The 26,803-nt window shown below is 48.7% G+C and overlaps 1 protein-coding gene across 2 annotated transcripts in view; it reads right to left on the minus strand.

The window, feature by feature from the left end:
- COL22A1 (collagen type XXII alpha 1 chain) overlaps window positions 1-26,803 on the minus strand; it is a 293,252-nt gene that overhangs the window by 115,978 nt on the left and 150,471 nt on the right. For both annotated transcript variants that reach the window (XM_070631019.1, XM_070631018.1), the window contains 5 exons: window positions 20,908-20,961; window positions 6,896-6,949; window positions 6,197-6,250; window positions 3,805-3,858; window positions 2,828-2,881 (listed from right to left, as the gene is read on the minus strand). In XM_070631019.1, the coding sequence (XP_070487120.1) occupies window positions 2,828-2,881; window positions 3,805-3,858; window positions 6,197-6,250; window positions 6,896-6,949; window positions 20,908-20,961 (270 nt within the window). The remainder of the gene's footprint in view (window positions 1-2,827; window positions 2,882-3,804; window positions 3,859-6,196; window positions 6,251-6,895; window positions 6,950-20,907; window positions 20,962-26,803) is intronic.

Consider the following 26,803-nt stretch of genomic DNA (forward strand, 5'->3'; position numbering starts at 1 on the left):
TTTCCATAAGGAAATGTAGTTTTCTGAGTAAATGGACACATGAATGAATGAATGAATGAATGAGCAGGTATGCATGCACGTAGGGATTGTTCCTGCAGCTATGCCAGACTCAACTGGTAGTGAAGGCCAGCACTACCACCACTTATCAGAGAGGAAGGAAAAAAAATTAACCAAAAGCATTTTTAGCATTAAACGATTAAGCACACATTTTATTCTGCAGCTCTGGTGCCACCATGGGAACTGACATTGGAGTCAGTACATATTGAAATTCTAGATGCACTCCAATTCTCCCACCAATTCCCAATGTTTACAAGCACGATTAGTAAGAATTGCTCTAACCGGAATTGTGCAAATATGCGTCACTCAAATTGTCACTTTAAATCTATTAGGATTGTAACACCTTTGCGGTGGCAATTGCGTCTTACATGCTGAGAAAGGTGCTGAGGGGCTGAGTTTGGTTAGAGAGCATTTTTGAAGACCATGTGAAATGCTTCCTGAATTTGTGAGGTGAACCCTAAGCACAGGCACATGAACAGAGGACTAGGTGCCATCTTGAATTCCTGACGTGATGAGTATTGAGGTTGACACATCTGCTCACCCTGCAAACCACATCCATTCCCTCAGTGGACTCACAACCCTCCTATCCATGACCTGGCCATAATCTTCTTGGAATATTTTTGTCTTTAGTTGGCATTTTGTCAAAATAAAGTAACAAGATCCCATGCCAGGTCCCCTTTGAGGCTAGACTAAGTTGTAAAAGTGTCATAACTGAGGAAATTCATAGTTTTGAACTTTCTAGAGAAATGTTTTAAACATATCGCACTAGAAATCGTACAAAAATGACACATGTGGGATGTAGCAATAGATTTCCCTGTTTGAATCTTTCAGCCATTAGTGATTATCAGAAATATAAAACATAGATGGAACAACTAAAGAAATCCCCAAGGGCACCTTTAATTTCATGCCAATACTTATAATGGATCTCCTTCATCTGCAGAACCGTGCAGTGAACTCAGTGGGAAAAGACTGCTTCTGAAGACTATTAAATAGGATGTTGAAATTCATATGGTGTAAGCCCAGAAGGATTTGACAATTCATAAATTTGAGAAAACACAACTCTAAGGTATGGTTGACTCCATAAAATCCATGAAGTCAAGAGTGGAAAAGAACAACAAATCTATGCAAATGTTTTAAGTCCTCTTTGGAAATGATCGAATTTCAACCAATTAGTCAAACACAGAAAGGTGGCCTGGGTGCTTATAGGACCATGTGATTCACCCCCACACAGAACCACCTTAGGACAAGCATGGGTGAAACACAGCAAATTACATACTATTACATTTCAATGATTTGGGGATCATTATTAATATTTTTTACAACACTAATGTTGATTCTTAAAATATGAAGGACCACTGTGCTTGTAAGTGGTGATGGGATGACTCACCGTGCACATCGGGGGAGCATGAGGGCTGAGTTCCTAGAATCTGGAATCCAGGAAATGAGAGATTCCTGGTGGATCTTGGGATGTTCTTTCCGCATTTGAGTCAACCTGGGCATCCTCGAGACATTGGAGGTGCATTTGAACCTGTGCTTTTTCTGCTCCCTTTTATTTTGGTCTTCTAAGGAATGACTACTTTATGAAAAGGTGAGGCAATAGAGAACCTAGGCCCACGACTTTGCCCATCAGGACCTTCACTGGCCAGAAGACGAGCTGGTCTTGTCCTTCCGGAGGGCAAGGTCACCGCTGTGTCGAGTGCAAGTCACTGCCGTATTTCTGCTGAGCTGAATTTTTTATCCATCCTCCATCCAGTAAGCCCTTACTGAGCACCCCCCAAGTGCCTGACTGTGGGCTTTGAGTTGGGGAGCAGAGGTGACTAAGATCCAGTTACTTCCCTTAACTAGTTCTTAACCCAGTAGAGTGGGGAGAGGGAGAGGGAGGGGCTGGGTTCCCCCATGCAATCTCTTTGTCTGGCCACAGGCTCCCCCAGAACCACAGGTGCATGCAGGCACAGGCTTCCCCAGAAAACACACACACACACACACAGTCCAGTCCTCCCTCTTCTGTGCTCACTGAATTCTGAGCCCAAGCCAAATCTGAGCTGCTAAGCTGAGGGCCTCAAGACAAATGAGACCCTGCAGCCAGCCCATCAGGAAAGCCCTGCAGAGAAGCAGCAGCTCCTGGAGGAGCTTAGTCACTGAGCGACAGTCATCTAAAGCCACTACTTGGGTCGCCACACCCACAGGAGGTGCCCTGTCCAAATCCCATGCTGCGTGGCCTCCACTTCCCCCTCAGAGCCACTTTCACATGTCTCCACCCATTGGAAGCCCCGGCGGATGAACTCTACAGAAGGCACCAGCCGGGCTTCCTTGCCTTCTGGCTTTCTGTCGGGGTCAGGCATTAGTGAGCACTGGAGGGAGATCAAAGTTCAGGAGAGAAAGGCACAGAGAGGGAAGGCTAGTGTCCCTCTTACTGTCTCCCTGCCAAGACAAGCGAGACAGTGACAATGTCCTTCTTCCCAAGGCTACAGCTCTCTTGGGGGCCTCTCCTCCAGCTCCAGGTCTCCCTAGGGACCCACTCATTCCTCTATTCCTCTGTCCTAGAGGTGTTGGGCTCTCCATCATTGCCATTCCCATGGTGTGTCACCCTCCCTGTAGGAGCCCCTAACCCTGCCCTCACCCTTTCAAAGGGCCCCTTGTCCACCATCCTATTTGTTTGCTGCCAGACCCCAGCTGATAGGGACTTATGCTCCATCAGTTGCAGTTCACACACAACCCCAGATACACCATTTAGAACAAGAAACATGATGGGAGGTGGAGGAATCCATACCCGAAGCCCAGGTTTTCCCGGCAGACCATCTTCTCCTCTTTCTCCTGGCTCTCCCTGTAAGGAAGGCAAAAAAAAGTTACGGGGTCGGGGGACGCTTGGAAGAAACAAACTGGGAACTAGTTACAGCCTGGTAAGGAAGAGATCTACCTGTACTCAGGTGGTGTTGAACTCTAAATCTGCACGAGCATGGAAACCAAAAATAGCATCTCGTACCATCCCTTAGATTCTATATTCGATGGCTGTACTTTTGATTTATTTTATAAAAAGATAACCGAGTAGAAATGGTGGTCTTTCCTTAGTGAAAGATTTAGCATAAGGAATATATTGCACAAGCGTTTTTGAGAATTCGAAGCACTTGGTTAGCCCTTATCCCTTGTCTTGTAAAGGTGGAGAATATTTACATAAAATCCCATAAAATTAAGTTAAATCCATTCTTTTGTCATGAAAAAGTTGAGTTTCTAAGTCTACTTATTGAAAAGGATGACTGATAAATTTTCCCATAATACTGAAAAGTTGCCTTGCAAGGACTGTTGACATGAATACTTGAGCTTATGCTGTGAAAGAATAAAGCTCATTTGTTAAAATATTTGTTGTAAGGTCTTGAAATTGTTCATTTGAAGTATGTAAACTGTGAATTTGCTTCCCAATTACATGATATTTAACCTCTGGTTCTTATCTTAATAATCCTACTATAATGAGCCCCACCAGGATATTTCTAAAATTGAAGTCTCTTATTATGTTAGTAAGAGTATCTGAAAGGTTTTCCTCCCAGCAAATATAGTAAATACATATTTCTAAAATATTAATTTTAACGTCTAGGGCCTCCAAATTCTTCCCTGGTTACCTACTTAGAAATAAGGGGCTCGTCCTCATCTGACCTCGTAAATTCAAGCATTTCTGAGTCCTGGTCCAGGGCCCAGGCACTCACTGTATTTTGATTGGCTTCCCACACTCCAGCCAACCCCATGAATACCAACCTTGGGTCCTGGCAGGCCTGGGGGTCCATTCAGCCCATCCTTTCCAGGCGGCCCCTGGGCCAAGAGGGAAAAAGACAGAAATGAGAGGCATGTGTGGACAGCACCGCATTAAGTTGTTTCCAGCAGGAGATGATTTTGCAGCCAGCAGCTGGGAGGCACTGGCACCCTGCAGGCACCAGCACCCCCTCCTTCTCAGAGGCGCTCTCTCCAAGGTGCCTGTGGTCGCTGTAGGACCAGGTGTTGTTTTCACATTCTTTATGACGGACATACACATTACCTCTGACCCACGTCCGGTTGCCAGTGGCCCTGGACGTGCATGGTGGGCGAGAGCTGCAGGACAGTCCACTGAACCTGGCTCTGATGGTTCTGTTTATACCTCCAGCTTCCAGGAAGCCCCTCAGGAGAGCACCGTCCATATTGCTCCCACTCTCTTCTCTCCATAATCTCTCTGCCATCACTTTCTCCCTTCCCACTGCTATCCTTCTTTTCTATTGTCCTTCAAAAATGCATTAATGGCATTAATGATTTTTGCCTTTGTTTCTAATGACGATGTGAGGAGCTCCATGTCCTCTTTTCCAATACAAAGTGCAGGCTTCCTCCACCCGACCCTTATGATGTGGCGAGGGCAGGCCTTGCTGCAGCTGTTTGCAGGTGAGGAGACAAAGGCTCCACAGGCTGAGTGACTCCCTCCAGGTCCCACAGTTGGTAACGGGACCCACAGGTAAACCCAGGCCTCCTGGCTCCACCTCCAGATTCCTCCCACTACCCAGAGTCGCTTTCTCTTCTGCTTTTTCTCTGTGCCTTAAATTATGTATCAGGGGCCCACGTACTCCCCCATGACAGATAGAAGGGAAATCCTTTCCCCTGACAGAATAGTTCACTTGTTATTGCTTTGGCAACTGTAAGTGCTATTCAGAAGTCAATTTATTTTTATAAACCTGGTGATTCTTCTGCCCAGAGAACCCTCTGCCACCCAATTTAAGATTCATATCTCCCTGTGTCTCAGCCTGAGCTGGTGGCTCATTGAAAGGAGAGCTCCACCTCCCAGAGCAGGGGTCCTGAGAGTCAAGGCCCCTGGAAAGGGAGCAGGAGGTCTTGTTTGGGGAGTTAAGGGCAGTTGGGTCAATGGAAGCATGATCTTGATGAAGAGCAGATACTAAGGCCAGGAGCAATACTTCCAACCTTCAGTGGCCCTAATGTCATTTTATAAACTGTAAATGCCATTGACTACCATTCCTTCTTCCTACCACAGCCTCCCCTCTTCTGAATGTCCACACTGACACACACACTTTTTGATGGACCCATTAGATCAGATGACATTGTTAATGTGCTTGAACTGTCACTCGAGTCAGATGTTTGTTGACGACTTTGCAGTTGTCCAGGTGTTGCAGGTTTGGATCAGTTCACCTGAGGGAGTACATCACAACACTGAATTTATGTCTGATGCCCATCAGCATGGCACCCAGAACCAACAGAGCTAAGAATGCTGGCGTCCCAGCATTCAGGGTCCTGACTCCTGGGTGCCTGGATCTACAGCCACCAACAGATCTGTGGTCCATTGACATGGGGGCACAATTGCTGTGTGCTACACAATCTGATTTACCTCCATCATCCTTTCCCAGTGTCTGGATCCCCAGTGCTGTGGGTCCATAGGCTTTCTCGGACTTGGGATCCCCCACCCACTGGCCCCACGACAGAGAACTGGTTGTAAGGAAGTCCCTCCAAGTGGCACAGGGGCCTCCCTGAGGGCTATTATCAGATTTATGATGGTTGATCATGGTCACATGGTGAGGTTGACAGGCCACATCTACCTTCCTGTCCCAAAGAGCTACAGGCCAAAACAGCAGGAGACACACCCAGCTTTCATCGCACACCCACCATGCACAGAGACAGTAAGTTTTGCTGAGCCCCACCCTCAGGATTTAGAAGAAATTAGAAGGCCCCGGATCCCCAAGATCTTCTTGGCTGGGGAATGAGGGAACACAAGCAGGATAATGACAGGAAGAGCTCTGCCACATCCAGTACATCTGTTACCCTCTGTAGGTATCCCTTACAGACAAGAAGTCACTCTTTAAACAGCGAAGGACTTTTGAATTTGACTTTGGATATGAGAGCAGGGGTGGTGGCCTGGGGAGAGGGTGCCTCAAGCCGCATCCTGGCTGGGGCCGTTTGGGGAGCGATTCCAGAAGATGCAGCACATGGAAGGAACCACAGAAGGCAAAGGTCAGGCTGAGTGCCTGGCCTTGGTCCCCACCGCCAGGGAGGAAAGAGGATGGAGAGTCCCCAGCTCTGGAAGGCGGCCTCGGCGGCCATCTGGAAGGGCCTGGCCATTCCTGCCATAGACCAATGGAAGAGAGGGAAGACTGCAGTAGGGATGCTCCGGGACACTCACCGCCTGCCCAGGGAACCCAGGTTTTCCCGGGAAGCCGATCTCTCCAGGTAAACCCTGAAAAGGGGAACACATGGCAACTGTCAGTCTGCCCTCTTTGGAGCGTCAGATCCTTTCTCCAAACACCTTTCCTGGCACAAGCCCAGGTCTCTGGCCCCTACAAGGACACCAGGAGTAGATACACCTCTGGGACATCTGGCTGTCCTAGGTGTGGGTCACGTGAAAGGTGGCAAGTCCTCTAAAGCTGGCAAGTCCATGGCTTGTCTGCTTTGCAGCCAGGGCCACCATCCCATTCATTCCTACCCAGCGGGATGGGTAAACCACCTCGCTCTCCCAGTTGCTGGGTGTGCCCCCTGCCAGTAGGCTGGGGCGGCTGGGGAAAGGCTGACAGATACCCACACTGGCCCTCCGTGTGCCCAGAGTCTGCTGAATGGGAGACTCCAGACAGCACGCCTCCTTGGACATGTCTCTGGAAGCAGCCAACCAATGTGCTATATAAGCTCAAATGATAGTTTAAAGGGCTCAAGAGCCTGAGAGCCAGAGGCTTGGGGGTGGCTGCAGGCGGGTCCTCCTTGTTTGTGCCTTTGCTTGGGTCTTGGACAAAGAACAAACACGTAGCACTACAGGAAGATGTTCCTGGCTCCCATGGGGCACGGAGCTCCATCTGGTGCCCTGGTGATCTGAAGTCAAAGCCAGTCTTACCGGGGGGCCTCCGGGTCCAGGGGGTCCTGGGACTCCCGGTGGTCCTGGAGGGCCCTGGAAAGAAAGAGCACAAGTGGGTTATAAACGTGCACGGAGCAGCCTCCCGGTGCCACGGTCCTCTGAGGGAGGAGAAGGGCAGGGGACACAATGACGGGGTGGGGGCTTCCATTTTATTCATGATACCTTATTTTTTAAACAAAAAGGGAAAAAAGCAAAAAGAAGAGATCTGAAGTAAAGTTTGCAAAATGTTACCATGTGTCATATTTGGGTGATGGGTATATAATCATCTTTTATATTATCTATTCTGCTATATAGTTAAAACATTTGAGCATTTAAAATAAATACATATCATGTGCGTGCACGCTTACACACCCACACACCATGGGCTCACCCATTAACAAAGATCTTCTAGAACAGTGGTTCCCAAGCATTGCTCAGCTTTGAATCGCCCGGAATTCGGAATAACGGATCTCATGCCCCAGAGCTGTCCACCACTTCCCTGTCTCCCCGTCACCTCCATCACTGACGATCGTGGGCCCCCACACGAGTTCTGGGAGACACACCCCTAGTCTTTGTCTGGGCAGCTCTCTCTAAAGATACGCCACCCTCCCCCAGCTCCCTTCTCAGATGCCTCCACCTCTATGAATTTGCTCCAATTGCCCAGGTGGAATTAATCACTCCCTCCTCCACGCTCAAGGCCGGTGCCACTGTGCTCCTCTGACCCCCATGCCCTTGAGAACAGAGGGCCCTCCTGTCCCTCTGCATCTCACACAGTGACAACCCCAGAGCTTGGTGTAAAGAAGGTGTTCAACAAATGTTTGAAGAATCAACTGATTGAACAGCCAGCTAAAGAGAGGCTGTGCTCTCAGCGAGAATAAGATCACATTGTCACTAGAGGGCGATAAATACTAAAAAATGGCAAAGGCTGCCACTTCTGCGGACTGTTCCCTTTTCTCCCTCTGGGGGCACACGTGAGTCGACAGTGGGCACAGAAAGGGACCGTTTACTGAACAGAACTTTTTAGTGGTGCCTGGACTTCGTTTTCTCCATAACTCGCTCATCTTGGCAAGTCTTTGGGGATGGCATCTACTTTTGTTGAGAGATATTTGCCTGGGGCTGGAGCCACTGAGGGACCAGGCAGAGCTGGCCGGGGGCTGCGCAGGTGCCAGTGCAGAGTGCCCCCTAAGGATGAGGGCTGGTGGAGGGTGCCAGGCAGGCTCGTGGACTCACCCTTGTGGCTCAGCCACACTCCACCCAGCTGCTCCAGCGCAGCTCTGCTCGCCTCTCTCGGCAAAGCCACAGCCCTGCAGGAACCCCTCACAGGACCCATCCCTCCAGACAGTGCATCCAAGAGAGCGGTTTTTACTTCAAAGTGACTCTGAGGGTCTCACAGCACCTCAACCCCGCAGAGCTTATGCGAGGCCCCTTCTCACCACACTCAGCACTCTCTTTGACAGCAATTCGGGTGAATTTAGTCTCCCCACCCCTTACATTTCCAGGGATGCTGACAGGCCCCTGGACTGTTTTGTACTCTTTCAAAGTGTTTGTTGCACGAAGCCTCTGATGAGCTCACTCATTGACCTTGTCGCTGTTTGCTTGTTTCAGAGTCTCACAGCATATTAGAGTAGACGGATCTTTAGTGATCATCTACTGGAAATTAAACCTCCCTATTTATTTGACAATAAAGAGAACTATGGCCCAGAGAGGGGAAGGGCCCCACCTGAGGTCACACAGCCATCATCTCCAGATGCAAGAAGCCAGGAGATCCCAAACGGTCTGGCTGCTGCAGAATTACCTGGGAGCTTGTTGTAAATACAGGTACACAGGCCACTAGTTTGGACAGCTCTGGGACAAGTCTGAGAGGTCAGTGACTTTGGAAACACTGCCAGGTCTGGGAATTACTCGTTTAGACCAACTTCACATACCACCCTAACTACCACCTGCACTGTTGATCACAGGACAAGTGCAATGGTACAAGCAGGGGCAGTGGGAGGAGGGGGCAGGGAACTCGGACATCAGAGGAGCAGGAGGGAGCAGCCCCCGGGTTAGGGTCCACCCCACCCTGGGCTTCCCACACTCAATCTCATCTCAGTCCTCACGCCAATCCTGTGTGGTGGGTCTTTTCCACCTCTTTTACAGAAGAAGAACCAGAACTTGAGGAAAGTCAACTGAGATTAGACAAAGCAGGCACTCGGCAGCAATGGCCCTGATCTCCTCACCCCCACCCCAGGACCCCACCCTCATAAACTGTCTGCCCAGCTCAGGGATGAGGGTCTCAGCCCCTCCAGTCGCAGCCCCATTTCCCCTTGAAGAGTCTGATCTGCATGTTAAGTGGGACTAGAACTCAGGGCTTTCAGTGCGGGCTCCACCACCTCCAAGTCTCCTCCCCCACCATAGGACCCACAGCACTGGTTCATTGCCATGTACACAGTAGGGGGTTAATAACTATCTGCTTGTTTGATGCTGTAAGTTCAGGAACAAGAGCAAAATCCTGCATGGTGATTAACCCTAACAACTGTGGGAGCCATTTACAAAGAGGGAAAGAAGAAACTGGAAGCAGTGGAAACAGCCGTTGGTCCGAGAGCATCTAGCAGACCTCTTCCAGGAGGGGTCACCCATGGCAGGCGGGAGAGCAGCCTCCAGCCTGCCTCCAGTGGACAGGCAATGTCCTGAAAACCCAGGGGGAAATGCATGGGGGGAAGAGGAAACAGCAGTCAGGATCTGATTTCAGGCAGCCTGCCCTCTGGACCCTGCTCTGATGGCCACAATGTGCCTTCTGATGCCACAGGGATGGGGGAGGCGGCAGGAGCTCTACACGGAGCAGCCGCCTGGCCTCTGGAGGTTCTGACAACCACTTCCCGTGTCCAGCCTCCTCCCACCTCGTGCAGAGTGGACCTCAGCTCTGGCGAACACTCAGATTGTTTCTGGCAAGCCGTGGGGAGGTCTGGTGGGGCAGGAGCAGAGCTGGGGGACTGGGGCACACTGCCCTCTTGGTCTGCAGACCAGGGATGGCATTGATACCCGGCACTCCCCGTACAGGAAGGGAGAAAACTTAATTTTTTTAAAGGACCTACTATACACCTGGTCTTCTGTGAGGTCTTTACACATGTGGCCTCAGGACCCCTTGATAGTAGCTGTCTCTCATCTATTGCAGTCCTTGCACTTCTGGTCCAGACGGTAAAATACCTGATCCCCAAGGGAGCAGACGAAACCCCAGACCCACTCCATCCCAGACACATGGAAAGCTCCCTGCTTTACCAGGTCCAGTTTCTTGGTCTCTCAAGCCAGTCACAAGTCCTACATTCCTCAAGATAAAACCTAGCAGTGCAGGCGGGACGATGGGCTCAGGGCCGGGCATCAACGCCATCTCCCATGTGTGTGAGTTTTGTTATTGTCTTGGTCTCCTTTATAGCACCAGTTCCCTGCATGAAGTCTGAGAAGACTCTAGAGAAATATTTCTTGAATCAAGTTGAATGGCTATGCAACATCACACCTGGGGAAACTGAGGCACAGAGCGGGAATGATGAAGAAACTTTCTAAAATCACAGGATCCTAAGAACAAAGCCAGCTTTGGACCCAGTGTGTGTGTCTCCAAGGCCCGGGAGGAGGAGGAGAATGGAACCCACGTGGGAAGAGGGTACATTTGCCAAGGCTGCTGAGGAGGAGAGATGACGCCTTCCTTGGTGAAGTCATCATGGTTGATGGAGAACAGACAACGAGGGCAAACCCCTCTGGCCTCATGTTTAGGAGATGCAAGCAACCAGGGCCAACCTTTCCCTCAGAAAGATGGAGGCCGAGAGGGGGACCAGGCAGGATTGGGATAGGCAGGGACACGGGCGTGAGTGGTCAGACACCAGACGACCACGCAGTGCCAGCCTGGGAGTGAGAGGTAGGGCTGTGCTGCCTCCAAAACCTGCTGGACAGCCTGGTCCTGCCGCATCCAGGCCACGCACGGCTTCCACGCACGGATCAGGTGATGTCAACCGTGGACACAGCCACATGTCATTCTAATCCAGGATTCTCTCCACTGCACGGCAGGGGACAGAGGGAGCTGGGGGTCTGCATTTGGATGGGACTTCAGATAATTCCTTGGACAGCTGAAGAGCTCTCACTTTCCATCAATGGTTTGTTGGGCCCAAGTACCTGAATGACCAGAGGGGACCGAAGCTTTCCTTTCACTCTTCTGTCGTCCCCTCCAGATCAGGACAACTCACAGGGAGGCATCTAGCCCTGCTCTCTACCCCAGCACCTGGCACGTCAACATGTTGCTTACTAATTCCAGGGAGAGGCACCGAGAAAGGAAGAACCCCATGAGGGGCTCAAGCTCCCATGTGGGGCCAGGCAGGGACGGGAGGGCCAGCTGTGCCCAGAAAGGGCAAGGCCTGTGGAGAGCAGGAAAAGGCTCAGCTCTGCCTGCTGTGGCTCGGAACTCGTGCCAGCTCAGGCTACTGAAATTCCCTGGAGATAATTGGGAAGTCTATATTTTGAGGCATATTCTTTCATTTTTTCAAAATCCATCTTGGCAACTATTTTGAGAATTAAAAAAAGCCAAACAGCTATGCCAACTGAATAAAGCACATCTGTGCACCAATTAAAGTGTTCAGGTTACTGATCTACGGACTGTAGCTTTTCAGTCTCTAAAGTGGACAAACTGCCAACAGGTGTGGGAGACGGTCCCAGTCAGAGGATGACAACCAGGGAGGCAGAGGGTCTGGGAATGACGTTGTAGTTCATGCTCAACAGAGCCGGAGAATGTATTAACAATGGTGCCCAGACCACCAGGCAGGGTGGGGATGCCCTCAAAGTTCCCAGTAAACATTCAGCAAGATCCAGACTAGAACCACATTTCTTGCCTCTAATCCTACTGTGCACAGTATTACATGGACCATGGAAGTGTTTCTTTGATGGGGCCGGGGGTGCTTTCCTCCTGCTTTTGAGGGAAAAGAGCTGTGGGGAAATGCCCTGTGAAGTCACCCCAGTTGTCTCAAGCTATGTGGCAACCTCTGTCTTCTCACGGCTTTGCATGTGAGATTGTTCTAGAGAATGTTCTCCTTCCCTAAGGAGGCTTCAGGGGATCAAAGGTGAGGCAAACGTCTTGTCTGTCACTGTCAGGAAAAGTACAGAGTGTTCGTGAGTGAGAAGCAGTGTCGAGTCTGGGTGCACAGGAGCCTAGATAGAAGCAGAGGGGTCTGTAGGTGACAGGATGTTGGCAGTGTCCACGGATGCCTTCAAGGGGAGCAGGGAGAGTGAACAGACATGGACTTTGGTCCTTAAATCAAAGTCCTCTGTGATATCTTGGGGCATCTGGAGAAGTTATTCCTGAAGACCCAGCATGGTGGTGGATGGAGGTCCTTCTTCCAGCCAACACCTATTCAGTATCTACTAGGTTCTCTCTGGGCTCTCAGAAGACCAGCCCACCCCTCCAGAAGACTGCAGTGTCACAGAATAAATAAAACACATGCCTGTGACCCCCTGGAAAAGCAGTGGGTTGGCATCAAAGGCAGGGTTAAATCCCCAGCAGCTGTTTGACATAGGGCAAGGTGTTTGGTTTATCCAAACCTAGTTTCTAAACATGTATAGTAGATACGATAATAATTTCTTTTCAGAGTTTTTGTAGCAAATTCCTGGCTCCTGGTATAATGCAGAGTTCATGCAATTTTTGTTGAATCTGATTAAAATATAGAGAATGACAACAAAGAAGAAAGATGCTCTAAAGCCATAGCAATCAAGTTGAGGCAGAGTGGAGAAATCAGGGATGCATCTCAGAAGGTAGCTTGAGTTTGGTCTTGAAGGGCAAAGCAAGGCCTTGACAAGTGGGAGTGGAATGAAAGAGAATGGGCACCTCATGTGGATGGAGGAGCTGAGCCAAGGCTGGGTAGTCACTTGATAAACAGGAACAGGCAGCTCAAGGTGACTGGTGTGCAAAGTAGCAATGCGAAGCAGAGGCACATAAAACCAGGCAGCAAGTCTAGGGTAGGAAAAATCAGGCTTTATCTTTGAGACAGGGCAAAAATAACAGAGGTGTCCTAAAAGAGGGACACAATCAGATCTATGATTAAGAAGACACATTTCCACCATCCTTAGGATTCACTGGTGAGAGGAATCCTAGAGAAGAGACACCGGGAGACAGTCAAAATACAAGAGCAGGCAGGAGGCCTGTGGGGCTGGTACTAGAGCCTGAATGAGGAGGGGAGGGAGGTAGATGAGGGCACGGTCTGAGGAACAGTTCAGTGACTCGGTGACCAAGTGGATTGGCGGTTGGATGCTACCAGAGACACTAAAAGCAGGAGATGCCTTTACTGAAAATAGACTCTGCAGGGGAAGGGGTAGATTTGGGTGTGGGGTGGAGATGATGGCTTGAGTTTTGAATGTGATGAATTAAAGAGCCTTTACAGCTTCAAATAGAGAGAGATTCCCTTGGGGTAATGGAATGTAAAGAGAGCGCTGGTATACCCACTGTTGAGAGTGAGCTGGTATACCCAACGCCAAGAGCATGCCAGTATGCCCAACGTCATCACTGGCTGGAGGCTTCTAGCAAGGCACGGACTTTTTCCAGACACTAGAGCACTCTACAATAGAGGCTGAAGATAACATCAACTTTCCTGGATGATGCTTATGCACTTCAGGATCTTCCATGGCCTTGGGCCCTTTACTATGAAGGTCATAACTACTGCTGAACTTGGACTAACCTTCTTGGGATTAACTTTAATTGCTGCCCTCACTTCATGTTCTCTTTCTCCTGAAAATAAGATGAACAATACCCCAAGCGGAACAGCCATTTGAGCCACCTAGTTGGTAAGTTCCCACATGAAACTAGATGACTGATTGCTAAATTACAGGAAAGCAACTTTGAACTTGTTTCTATCTTTTTTCTGCATACTTGACTAGCATTTGGTTCTAGGCATGAAGAAGCTCTCTTCTTCTCCTCCCCAACGAAATAAAGACCTGCTTGAAAGCCAAAGGCTCTCCACACTATTATCCTCTTTCATAGAGGAGGACATTGGGGTTTTAGGGAAGAGATGGGCTAAAGGAAAGTCGAGACTGAAATGCAAGTCCCAACATTGCCAGGGACTCTCCAAGGAGCTGTAGGCAGGTTACTCCTGCCTCATCAATAAATAGATGTTTTGTAATGGATGTTTCCACCAGGTGGAAATCAGTGTTCCAGGGAACTGTCTTCAGAGGCATATTCAGTGGGTGTGCTTTGGGGCAGAATCTAGCCCACCATTATTTCAACCAGAGAGACTTTGCATTTGTCTATTTTACATGTTTGGTTTTTAGTTCAAAAAACACTTGAAAATTAGAGTAATTGACTGATAAATTTTCTCCCAAGCTTTTGGAAGAAAGTATGAAAGTGAGAAATAAGTTCAAAAAGTAGTAATAGGGAATCTCTAGCACTTTTCCCACTGGATTTTAAGGCTCAGGAGGACAGAGACTGTGTCTGGTTTTGTTCATTTTACTCCCAAGGCCTGGCACAGTCACAACGTCCAGTCACCTTTTACTGAAGGAAAGAATATTAGGAAGGAGGTAGAAATGAAGAGGAGGATGAGCATGAAAGAGAGTTTTCAGGTCACTGACGAGTGCCTACTCTGTGCCAGGGTGCTTCCACCAGCTAGGAGGCAGGACAAGGTTTGCCAGGCCCTCAGGGCATTAGAAGCTGGTGATGGGGTTGCAATAAGGGAGAGAACAAACATGTGAAAGCAAGTAAAAAGGGTAATTTTGAATATTAAGTCCTAAGGATAGAATAATTATGATTGTAACTCTTCTAGCTGGGGCTGGTCAAGGAAGGTCTCTCAGAGGGGCCACATTTAGGCTGAGACCTGAATGATGAGAAAGTCCAGGGAGAGAAAGAACAGTGGGGATAGGGCCTGGGGCGGGAAGGAGTTCCATGCGTTGGTGCGTCTGACAGGAGGTCAGCGTGAAGGATCCATCAAAAGAGGGAGGAGAGAGGTGGGTGTCAGGGCCCCCCAGGCAGGTCTCACGGGAGGTGGTGGTGTGAGGAGAACAGGAAGTTTGGGCAGTGCTTAGGGATGAGGGGTGATGATGGTTTGGACCTGGGTTTTAGAAGTGGAGACAGCAAGAACTGGTCTGATTTGGGATATACTTTGAAGGAGAAGTTGATGAGATTTAACAACAGATCAGGTGTGTGGAATGAAGGAAAGAGAACGGTCAAGGACGACAGACGTGTTTGCCCTGAACAACTGGATAGATGGTGGTACCATTTGCAAAGACAGGGAACACTGCAGGAGGAGCAAATCTGGAGGATGGGGTGGGCATTAGTAGTTCTTTGGGAGATGCTTGTGAGACACGCAAATGCAGTTGCTGAGGAGTCAGGAGCTCAAGGGACAGCCTATGTTGGGGACTGAGATCCAGCCGTCATTAGTACATGGATGGTATGTAAAACCAAAGCCTTGCATGAAAGAGAGAGTGCAGGGAACCCTAGGGTTCTTCTCTTGGCCTTCTTTTGGAACACAGATGGAGTTGGGAGAGACAGCAAAGCAGACCCAGATACAACAGCTGGATTGTAGAAGGAAAAACAAGTATCTGTGCTGTCAGAAACCTAGAGAAGGAGGTACTTCAAGAAGGAAGACAACTGACTCCTTGAGAAATGGAACATGATGAGGCCAGAGAATGGATCTCTGTCCTTGGTAAGCTATTGGGCATCACTGGCCTTGAAAAGAGCTCTTTCAGTGGCACATTGAGAGGAAGGCAGATGTGAGTGAGAGACAGAGAAAGTAACATGAGGAAGTTGACCTTGAGAACAGAGATGATTTCTGAAAAGTTTTGCTGTGAAGGCAACAGAGAAGTTTGGCAGTAGCCTGAAGGAATATTAGATCAGCTGAGTTATTATTTTTAAGATTTGTCACATGTATATGCTGGTGGAATGATCCTATAGGGAGGTGCCCAAGGCTTGATAGTGCTGGGGTGAAGTCCTTGAGAAGGAAGAAAGGACTGAAACCAAAACACAAGTGACGTGCTCAGTCACAGATAGAGCAGGGACCTTCTCTCAGTGGAACCAGAGGAACGGCAGCGTGTGTGGCCAAACGCAGGTGAGAGGAGACTAAGACATTGGAAGGAGACAAGTTTCTCATCTGCTTGCTTCTGGCTCCTCTACAAAGTCAGGGCAAGGCCATCAGCTGTGCAGGGCAGGGAGAAGCGTAGAGAACATTGTAGAATTAAACACAGACAAGAGTGTGAACTGGTCATCTCCCAGAATGGGAGGGCATGTGACTGCCCATCAACACTGGATTAACTGTTAATCAATTGCATTAACAATTGATCTGCGACCATACGTTGGAGCAGATTTCGTCAGCAGGTGACATGATTTTCTCCAACAACATTCAGTGCCATCTTGGGCCAGCCAGCCAGCCTGTCTCCCAGTATTCAAGCCTATACAGAGAGGGGGTGCTGAGCTCAAAGACCATCAAACACAGCCCCCTTCTTGCACAGGTGAGAAAGCTGAGACCATGGTGGGAACGAGGCGCAGGTAAACGAAATGCCCAAGATGGTCGATTGCATAAGTAGTCTTCCCCTGATTCCATTTCTAGTTCTTTCTATAGGAAACCAAACCATCTCGATTACCTGGTCTCAAAACTCTGAACAATGTACAGGATGGGTGCTTTAAGAACTTCTTCCAGAACTGAAAGTGTGAATTCTGGCCAGCTATGGGGTTCAGTCTATTTCTCCTGGGCCCTGAGCTCCATGAGGGCAGGAACCACAATTGTCTCTGCACATTGTTGAATAACAGCACCCAGTCCAGGCCTGGCACCCAGGACGTCCTCAATAAACATTTGTTGAATTATGAAGTGCCACTTTGAAGAAGACTAGTCACTTTCTTTCTTCAGGGAACCAAGATAGGAGTGTATGTGCCTGATTTTTACAGGGTTTCTGACCAAGGGCAACCTTTCCTGTCTGCTATTCTAGGATTTGAATTAAAAACTATAAATTGGAAGGTAATTTTAAGTGAAAACTGTTGGACTATTAATATCTTTAGTAGTGGCAGTAATGTAGTGGCATAAAGAGATAAAAAACTAGGGCTTTGGTTTAAGATGGCCTGGGTCGAGCGCTGCGTGGTCCCATGCTACCGGAACAGACGTGGCAATGGACTTCACCTCTCAGTGCCTCGGTCTCCCCAGTGTGACAAAAAGGTCAGAGGCCCCTCCTCGTATCATCGGGATTATGAAGGTGTGTGAACCAGCCCAGCACATGGAGCCTCTCACACAAGTGTCTTCTCTCTCTTCTCTTTTTATCGTCAATAAAAATACCCAAATAACCCATCAATCTAATTATTAATAAGTGACAAATTAGCCAATAGATCTAAATGTTAACAACAAAATAATGACTATTTTAATTATTACTAATGAAAACAACTACCTGACTCTACTTATTAATTAACCAATCAGTCTAATTATCATTAATGAAACAATATTTGATCCTTCTAAGACGATGGTGACTAAACAGCTATTAAATGTGCTCAGTAATTACGATGATGATGTATAAATAACCCATTAACCTAATTATCATTAATAAAGGAATGGTAAATAGTTATTCCTAATAACCACCTAGTTCCAATTGGAGTAGATTTATGAAGTTGGATGGAATTTGAAGATGCATGAAAATTACTTGCATAAATTACCATGGCGATCACATTGCCTGTGTGACTTGGAAATGTTTGCTCTTGGGGGAAGATGTTGGTAATTTGTGAGGCTTCCCCTCAGGACGTGGCCCCCCAGTGGCACAGCCATAATGATGCCCAGCTCAGTGGGTTGCCGTGCAGAGGCCCAGGCCTGCAAGGCCACTCAGCCCTCTCTGGGGCCAGCCCCTCCACTGGCTGTGTTCCCACCAATTCAAGGGACTTCTGTCTGTCCCGACTGTAACACCAAACAGCACTGCCTTCACAAACATTTGACCAGATGAGACACAGATATCCATTTTTCCTAAAAGGCTGCCAGGACGCACGATGCACCACCTATGACATCATGAATGTGTTCATTTATCCTGAAACATTCTAGCAGGTGAAATTTTTCATCTTGAAAAGGTGGCACCAAAAGAATCTTAAAGGATGCCCACCGCCCTGGGGCTTCCTGCACTCTGGGGCTGCAGTGCTGGTCATCCCATTACATGAGAAACTAACTAAACTCTGAGCCCAGTTTCTTTAGATTTTAAGTGGGGTAAACATTCTTTTCTCACAGGTGGTCATAAAGAATAGACAGAGTTATATATGAACTCTAACAAGAGTGTCTGACAATAACAGAAACTAAACATATGTGTCTCCCTTTCCTCGTCTCATCAGGGCAGAAAACTGTAACTTAGATTCTGCTGCAACAGAATCAACCTCAAGTTTTCAGATCAGCATAGGCACCCTCCTCTGGGTCCTGGAAGAGAGGCTGACTATGTCTCTCCCAGTACTGGAGCTCTGACTCCTTCTCTCCCAGAACTCAGCTCAGTGGAACACCCTTCTCTATCTGCATCTCCTTCTGCACCGTTAACATATGGCTTCTCCAGGCATGGATAGTGGCTGCCTGGATTCCACCCACTCTGAGCTCAATCTGTCACACAGTGGGTACTGGATAAACACTTCTTGAATGAATGAACCAATGAATCAATGAGCAAATGAACTAACGCATAGATGGTAAGCAGGAGAACCAACGCCAGGCCTAGGAAAGGTGGGCATGCAGACATGTCAGGAAGAGTGAATCAGAGGAGATGGCAGAGATCACCAGAGCAACGCTGCTGCTTGATTTGGGCATAGTTGGCTTGAAGGCAGCTTCGTGTCCACCAGCTAGTGATCTGATCCAGGGTGCCAGGTAGTACATACTATAACTCTGTTTATAACTAAACTCTGTCCTGCCCACTTCTGAGCCACTGAGATCCCCAAATATATCAGGGTGCCCTGTTTCTGGCAGAATCCCTGCCGTGGAAAACCTGATCATACTCATATCTACAGCATCCGGCTCCATGCCTGGCATTCAGTAAAGATCCGCTGAGTGAAAATGACTTTAAAATTAAAACCGAAAGAAAGAAATATACTTTCCGAGGTAGGAAACAAAGAGCTGTAGGGGAAAAAAAAACTGTAGCTGAAAGTAATTTGATGGAGCTGCATTTATGGTGAATTTTTGAAACACACCAGCTTTGCTCACAGGAAAGCAAGGTAATAAAACAAATGTAAAAAGCACTCTATTTTTCACTATTAACATCAAAATGCCACCATGACTGTGGAGTCTTTAGAAGACCATGAATTACGATTGATTTTATATTCCCTTATTCCATGCTATTTCCTGACCCAGATGCGAGGTGCTGATATGAAGTTTGAGATTGCGTGCGAGGTGCCCATCACTCACAGAGCACTTTATATGTCAGAGAGCAGTCAGAGCACTTTGGCAGTGCAGTTAGTGTCTCCTGGGGGGGCCTCCCTGACAATGCCTAAGGGGTGGTGTGGCCACCACCATGGGGAGCTGGACGTGGAGACGAGGTGTCCAGTGACAGGTGGGCGCTAAAGCTGACTGCTCAGGGAGGAGCCAGATGGCAAAGCCATTAGTGATCCCAGCACACCTGCTCCCAGCCACTACACCCAGGAGAACAGGCAAAGCCCCCAGCTAGCGCTCACTATGCCTCAGGGACCTCACCACCTTTGTTGTATCCCCACTCTTCTCATCGCCCTCTTCCTTTATTTTTATTGATATTTTTCCCAAACGATGAAACTGAAGTTCAGAAGAAGTCACTTGTCCAAGATGCTCCAGGAGGAAAGTGGCAAGGGCTGAGGTTGGAACCCGGGTCTCTGTCTCCATAACTGTGCTCCCTCCCCTCACCAGTGTGGCTTTCCCATGAATTTACTGATCCTGGGCGGGGGAGCCTGTGGGCAAAGGTGGCGAACTTTGATGCAAGACGCAAAGAGAGAATGAAGGGAAGGCAAGTGCCAGGCACAGGCTCCAGGCGTTCGCCCATTCTGTCCACATGAAGGCGGGGGGCTCACAGTGATGCAGCATCTACAATGAGGGGAGCCGAGAGGGTTTGGGGACAAGGTCACCTGGGGAGTGAAGGAGGTGTCTGCTTGGCCCTGAGCAAGTCTCTGAGTCTGGGAGTCTCACCCCTCATCTGTGAAATGGGGACAGTGACCCTGAGTCTGCACACCTGGTGGGGTGTCTGTGAGGTCTACAGGGGACCACAAGTAATGGTACATGTGGGACTATACAGGAGCAGGGAGCTGGACAAAGCATGGGGCCAGAGGAGGTTCCATCAGTGCTGAGTCTGAAAGACCGTGGGAGTTACACAGAGAGGCGGGACGAGGGAGGGCATTCAGGGAGTAAAACATCACTGGCCTAGGAGCAGATTGTGATTGGGGCCCTAACCTCATCATTTTACAGACGGGGAAAGTGAGGTCAGAGAGGGGAAGGGGCTTGGTCAATGTCACAGTGTATTGGAAGTCAGACATAGACCAGTACTCAGGTCTATTGGCTCCTAGAATGATGACTGCCCTTTTGATAGCTCTGGCCCTCTTAGCCGAGAGCCTTTGCAATTCTGAATTCATTGTCCAGCGGGCCCCTGCTTGGTGCTGGAAGCCCCAGCCACATCAGGGGCCTGTCCATTCATGCACACACATTGTGTCTGAAGCCAGGTGTCCCGGCAGAGCTGTGCCCCTGCCAGGAAGGCCCCTCCTTCCACCTCCGCCTGGCTGGCTACATGCTTTCTGTCAACGGACACCTGGTCCTTAGTGCCCACTCTCCATGCCTCCACTCTTTCTCTTTCTCATAACATTGCTCATCATTTTGTCACCACTTCTCTGGCCTCTTCTAGACCTAAATTTCTCCAGGGAGCAAGCAATGGTCATTTTCCAAGCACATGACAGGAGAGACCAAGGGATGAAGGGAGGATGAATGACCCCCTGAACATTCTTTTAATGCTTCGATGAGGTGACCAGACAGGATTCCGTTACCAACCTGAGAATTGCTACCCGATCATATCTGTGATCAGAGAAAGCAGTGCAGCTACGGAAGGAATTTAAAGACAGCAGTTACCTGCAGCCCCAGTGGTCCAGGGAGTCCAGATGGGCCCACTTCACCTTTCTTCCCCTGAGTGCAGAAGAAGAAGCCAGAATTAACAGGCTGGTAGTCAGCGCCCAGAGTCAGTCTAACACATCTCGGTGGAAATTTTGGTCTTTATTTATCAAACTCCCTCATTAACAGATTCCCATTACCCCCCAGATGCCCTACAGAGAAATAGTGGGATTAGGGGAAAAGACTGAGGCTTTGGGATCAGGGAGGTTCAGCTTTGGATCTCAGCTCTGTAACTTAGATGATTTGGGTAACCCATGGCCCAAATTCAAAAGGCATAGACAGATATACCTGAGAAAAATCTCCTTATCCCGTCCTCAGCCACTCCGGTCCTTTCCTTGAAAGCAACTAATTCTACCTGATGTTGGTGCATCTTTCCAGAGGCATTTTATGTGTAGGCAAGCATTGCACATGCGCACACACACACACGCACAGACGTGCACATATGCACACGTGCACGAGCACACACATGCTCTCTATCCCTTCCCCCTTTTTTTCTTTACAAACTAGCATATCATTCAATCTTCTGATAAACTGCTTTTTTTTCACTTAACAATCTATCTTGGATGCATCCTATATCAGTATGGAGAGAGTTGCTCCGTTCTTTTTCACAGCTACGCAGTTTTCACCGTAAGGATGAAACAAGATGCATTTAAATAGTCCCCTACTCCTGGGCAGGCGGGCCATTTAGACCATTTCTAACCTTCTGCTGTTAGAATCTGTGAAGCTGTGCATGACCCCAGTGGGGTGATCTTGTGGGGGTGACCTGCCTCCTTAACCTCAGAGTCTCTCTCTCAGAACAGGGGTGAGGGTCTGTGGGTTAGGTTAATCTATACAATGCATGGCATATGTCACGTAACAGGGTATCTAAATGATGGAGTGCAGGCCCTTTTGTCTTCCTTAGAGTTTTCCTCATGAAGTCAAAGCATTGCAACCAGAAATTAAAAGTAAAACAGGACTTGAGTAAGACCCACATTCCTTGAGCACCTCTTCTGTGGTGAACCCTCTTTGGGCTTCTTCCCACATTGTCATTACTCCATTTCCTCTTCAAGACCACCCGGTGTGCAGACACTCTCAGTCCCACTGGCAGGTGTGGAAACTGAAGTCAGAGGTAACATCCCACATGTCACACAGCTAGGAAGGGACAGAGGTAAGATTCAGCCCGAGTTCTGGGTGGCACTGCAGCCTATGCCCGTGACACTTCACAGGGTTCTGAAGATGATTAAAAGGGATAATTTCTAAACAAGATCTCTAAACGGATCTGTTAGATCATAGAGACTTGACAATGTCACTTCCTTCTCTTGTTCGGCAACTCTGGCTCTCTCATCTCTCTGTCCTTGGGGACTCTTGCTTGTCCCCACGTGCCCCCCTCAACCCCACACGTACACCCAGATAGGACCTTTCTCTTACCTCGGACTGTGCCCGGCCCAGCCCCACTGGTGTCCCACTGATCCCTATCTCCTTCCCTTGCTCCCATACTTCATGAGTGCTTAGTACATGCTGGGCCCAGGAAGCAGTCTCTGTGCCCTCTCTGTGATCCCTCCACCCACAACCTCCCAAAAGTAGCCCTTCCCTGAGGGCAGTGGGCTACACAGCGCCGCCCAGCTCTCCGCCTCCAGGTCAGAAGCCACCATAAACAAAGGGCGCATCTTGCACAGATACTCTTCCAGGAGGTTGTGGCGGGGTCTTACTGACGTGGCTTTACTAGAGTTTCGAAGGGTTTAGGGCTTTCTAGGAGAGAATCCGGTTGCGCTCAGAGGAAACGTTCTTTAAGGAGCTCCAAGTCCTAAAATGCCAAGAGTCTCGCAAGCTGACTTAGTCCACTGTAGTTGAAAGTGGAAGACACAGCTCTGTCGCCTTTTCCTGCTTATTCACTCACACACTCCACTCCACTCTGTGCCAGGCCCTGGGGTCACCAGCAGGCCTAAGCCATGTCCTCTGCTTGTAAAGGGCTCACAGTTTCCTGGGGGTGGGGGTGGGGCAGACATGAGCTTGTGCGATTACAACACATCTGATAATCACGGCAAGGAAGGGTGTGCACAGGGCACCGGGAGCTCTCGGGTCTGCCTGGAGGGCTTGGGAAGACTTCCCAGAGGAGGTGATGCGAAGGTAACACTGGGAAAAGGAAGAGAAGCTCCTCAATGGGACACCTGGGGGGCAGGGAACAGAATAGGCAAGCGCTAGAGGCAGATGAGAGCAGGACATTGGCAAAGTGTCTCTGTGACCCAGGACGGATAGGACTGGGGTGAGGCAGACAAAGTCAGCAGGGAGTCGTGGAAGCCTTGAGTGTCCTGGACCAAGGGGAGCCACCCAAAAGGTCAAGGATTTTGAGTAACCACACAGTGTGGTCTGATTTGTGTTGGCTCCGGAAGCAGCAGCGAAGATGGAGTGAGGTTAATCAAACCACTTCTCAATACTCATCATAACCCCATTCTACCCGCTGGGCCTGCCCACCTTACCCCTCTCCCGGACCATCGCAGGGGCCTTCCCGTTAAACAGTCACTCTCCCTCACATTTGGCCCATCCACTTCCCTTTTCTCCCCAAAGCAGCCAGAATTATAATCTTAAAACATAAATCAGGTCATATCTCCTCCGCTCAAAATGCTGCAATGCTTCTCAACCCAGAGCAAACTTTAATGGCCTCACGCCTTCTCTCCATAACAGCACCCCCAGCTACTCTTCTTATTTCCCACCCTGTCTTACTCCAGGCACCCTGGCTTCCCTCCTCCACCTGGAACATGCCAAACACATCCCCACCTCCAGGCCTTTCCACTGGCTTCTCCTTCTGCCTGGAAGGATACTGAGTTCTCCAGGACCCACAAGGATCAGTCCCCCGGGTCAGTCTGGTATCTGCTCAAACACCCCCTTACCCAAGTGCCTTCTCTGACCAGCCGGCTGGAGCAGCACTTCCTCTGTCACACTGTGTCCCCTCACCCTGCTGTAGTTTCTTTTGTTTGTATCATTACCAGATGCACCATGGAGGTACGCATTTATTTATCTCCTGTCTACCCTTACGGGGATGCAAGTTTCCTGAAAACAGGGAATGGCTCTGTTTTTGTTCAATGCTATACATCCATGGGCCCAGAACAGTGCCTGCACATGGTGGAAATTCAATATACGTTTGTGGGCTGGATAAATAAATTGTCCCTTTGAGGTTCATGTGCTCCTGAGCCATGACAAGGCAGTGGGAACAGCAGGGAGAGGTTAGAGAGAAGCGATGTTAGGAAAGGAAAACACAGCTTGGCGATCTATTGACTTGCAAAAGAGTGAGTGTGGCCTGATTTAGAACCCCCTGGGTCCACACTCTCTGAGCTGTGGAACACATCCATCTGGCAGGTGCAATGAGGTCCAGCTCGGAATGGGTTTCTTGATGCTTGTCAGGTAAAATTCAAAATGTGGTCATGGATACCTTCAGAAGTGAGCCAAGCTGGGATGCATTTTGCCTCCCTATCCATCTGATCCTGCTCTGATTAATGCAAACACTGAGGAGCTGATCATAAGAGAGCTAAGAGATGTCAGCTCCCCTTCCTCAGGGAGTGAAAACCAGACATCTTCAATTTTCTATCTAGACAGACATCCCCTCCACTTGCTCTCAGGTTATTCCACAGAGAGTCACCGTTTATTTACAAGATGAATAAATCATTTTCCCTCAAGGTCAGTGGAATGGCCTGGTGAATTGTCATCATCAGAATTCAGAACCCAGGCCAGCAAAGTAAGTCTGTTTAGAGGAAATTCTGAATGAAATGAGGGATTGGAACATTTAATGGTCGATAGAAAAGGATCAGAGGGAAAAAGAGGGACACGAAGGTCTGGGTTACGATTGAGCAGAACTGCTAATTAAAATGCCAACTTGGTTGGGGTTGCAGCATCAGTTCCCATTTCCCAAAGGATCCATCAGCTTTTGAGGGATGCATGAGGTCTCAGCAGCTCCCTGCTTCCCTGGCAGGATTGGGGATCTTGTGTAATAATGTTACTAATGCTCCACGAACATGTAAGATGGTAATGCAGTCTGTAGAAGGCATGGAGACAGGAGGTGCTCCCATGCCAAGGGAGTAAAACCACTGATCTGGAAGAGGAGAAATACAGGCAGGTAAGAGAGGTGTGGTGGGAAAGAGAGACACACAAGGAAATACACCAAGAGAAGCAAATGCCACAAATGTTAGGTTTCAGCAAGGAGGGGAAAAACAAGAAGGTGGCAGGAATCCAGAGGAAGAAAAGTGTCAGAAATGTGTGATCATAGCAGTGTCATAAGGCAGCCTCTCCCCCAAGGAAGGCACAGTTTTCCGTGGATCATAAATGAAGAGGTTTCACCCAGAGAAACATTATGGTAACCTCTCTGGCCAGTCCTGCCACCTGCGATCATACACTCTCCACCCACAGTGTCTGAGCTGCGCCCAGTGCCTCTCCAAGCTGGCTTGCCTGCTTGCCTTCCTTCCTTCCCTCCTTCCTTCCTGCAGCCACAACCCCAGAAGCCAATCCCGCTCATGTGCCCAGTCCCTTCCCTCCAGACTTTTCTGGGCTAACCTGTGCTGGAAGGTTATTCTTCCTAAAGGATGAAAGAAGCTCTGTCCAACTTACTTTCCACCTCTAAAATAGTCAGATGCTACTCCATATATAAAAGACATAACACAGGAACTACTTTATTTGGAAATTGTCAGATCCTGTGACTCTAACGTGCCTTTTCAGATTAGTGTCTAGCGTCCATGCACCCATCCCCTAAGCAGCAGCTCAAGTGGGCTTGTTGGCTTGGCTCCAAACACCCCTTTAGGACCTCTGGCCTCCGAGACTGTGCTCACACTGCTACCTCTGTCTGTAACACCCATGTTCCATCTCAACTTGTCAAAATTGTACCCCAGTCCAGTACCACCTCTTTGATGAAGCCCCAGCAATAATCAGGAATAATGACAAAATAGGACAAAAATGCATTTGAGAGACAAATTCCCCAGTGTGACCCAAGAGCCAACTTAGAGCTCTTGGGAATAAAGCTCTAAGTAAGCAGTTAAGAGGACCTGGCCACTCACTACAATCAAAAGAGTTTGCCATATGTTCTTTCCCCCAACCCCTTTCCTCTACAATACTGTAAGGAAAAGAATCCTCAATCCAAGGTAGACGGGGAAGGGCAAGCCACTTAACACGATGAGTCAGTTTCCTGATGTGGACAATTAGAATCATTGTAATTATCTGAAAAGATAGTAATGGAAAAAATAATTCAATATTTGAGGAAGTGATTTATAAAACATAATAAAGCATTGTGCAAATGTAGCAGATAATTATGAGAATGAAGAGGAAGACGATGGTGACAATGATGAAGAAGAAATGGTAACAGTAGCGTCCTATAGTAGGGGAGTCCATGTGTCAAACAGACATGGTTTCAAAATTGCTACTTCCCAGCAGTGCCATGGAGATTAAACAAGGTAATGCCCACAGAGTGTTCGGCACAAAATCTGATATTAGGAGATATGTAATAGAGATGATGGCGATGGTGGTGGTGGTGGTGGTGGTGGTGATGGAGATGATGTTGGTGGTGGTGGTAATGGTAGGGGTGATAGTGGTGGTGATGACGATGGAAGTGATGAAAATAATGGTGATGGTGGTGGTGAGGGCAGTATGGTGGTGATGGAGATGATGGCGGTGATGGAGATGATGGTGGTGATGGAGATGATGGTGGTGATGGAGATGATGGTGGTGGTGGAGATGATGGTGGTGGTGGAGATGATGGTGGTGGTGGAGATGATGGTGGTGGTGGAGATGGTGGTGGTGGTGATGATAGTTGTGATGCTGATGATGGTGGTGACAAAGGTTGTGATGCTGATGATGGTGGCAGTGATAAAGCTTGATAGTTCTAGCAGTGGTGGATCTA

This window comes from Equus przewalskii, chromosome 8, assembly GCF_037783145.1.
Source record: "Equus przewalskii isolate Varuska chromosome 8, EquPr2, whole genome shotgun sequence".
Classification (NCBI taxonomy): domain Eukaryota; kingdom Metazoa; phylum Chordata; class Mammalia; order Perissodactyla; family Equidae; genus Equus; species Equus przewalskii.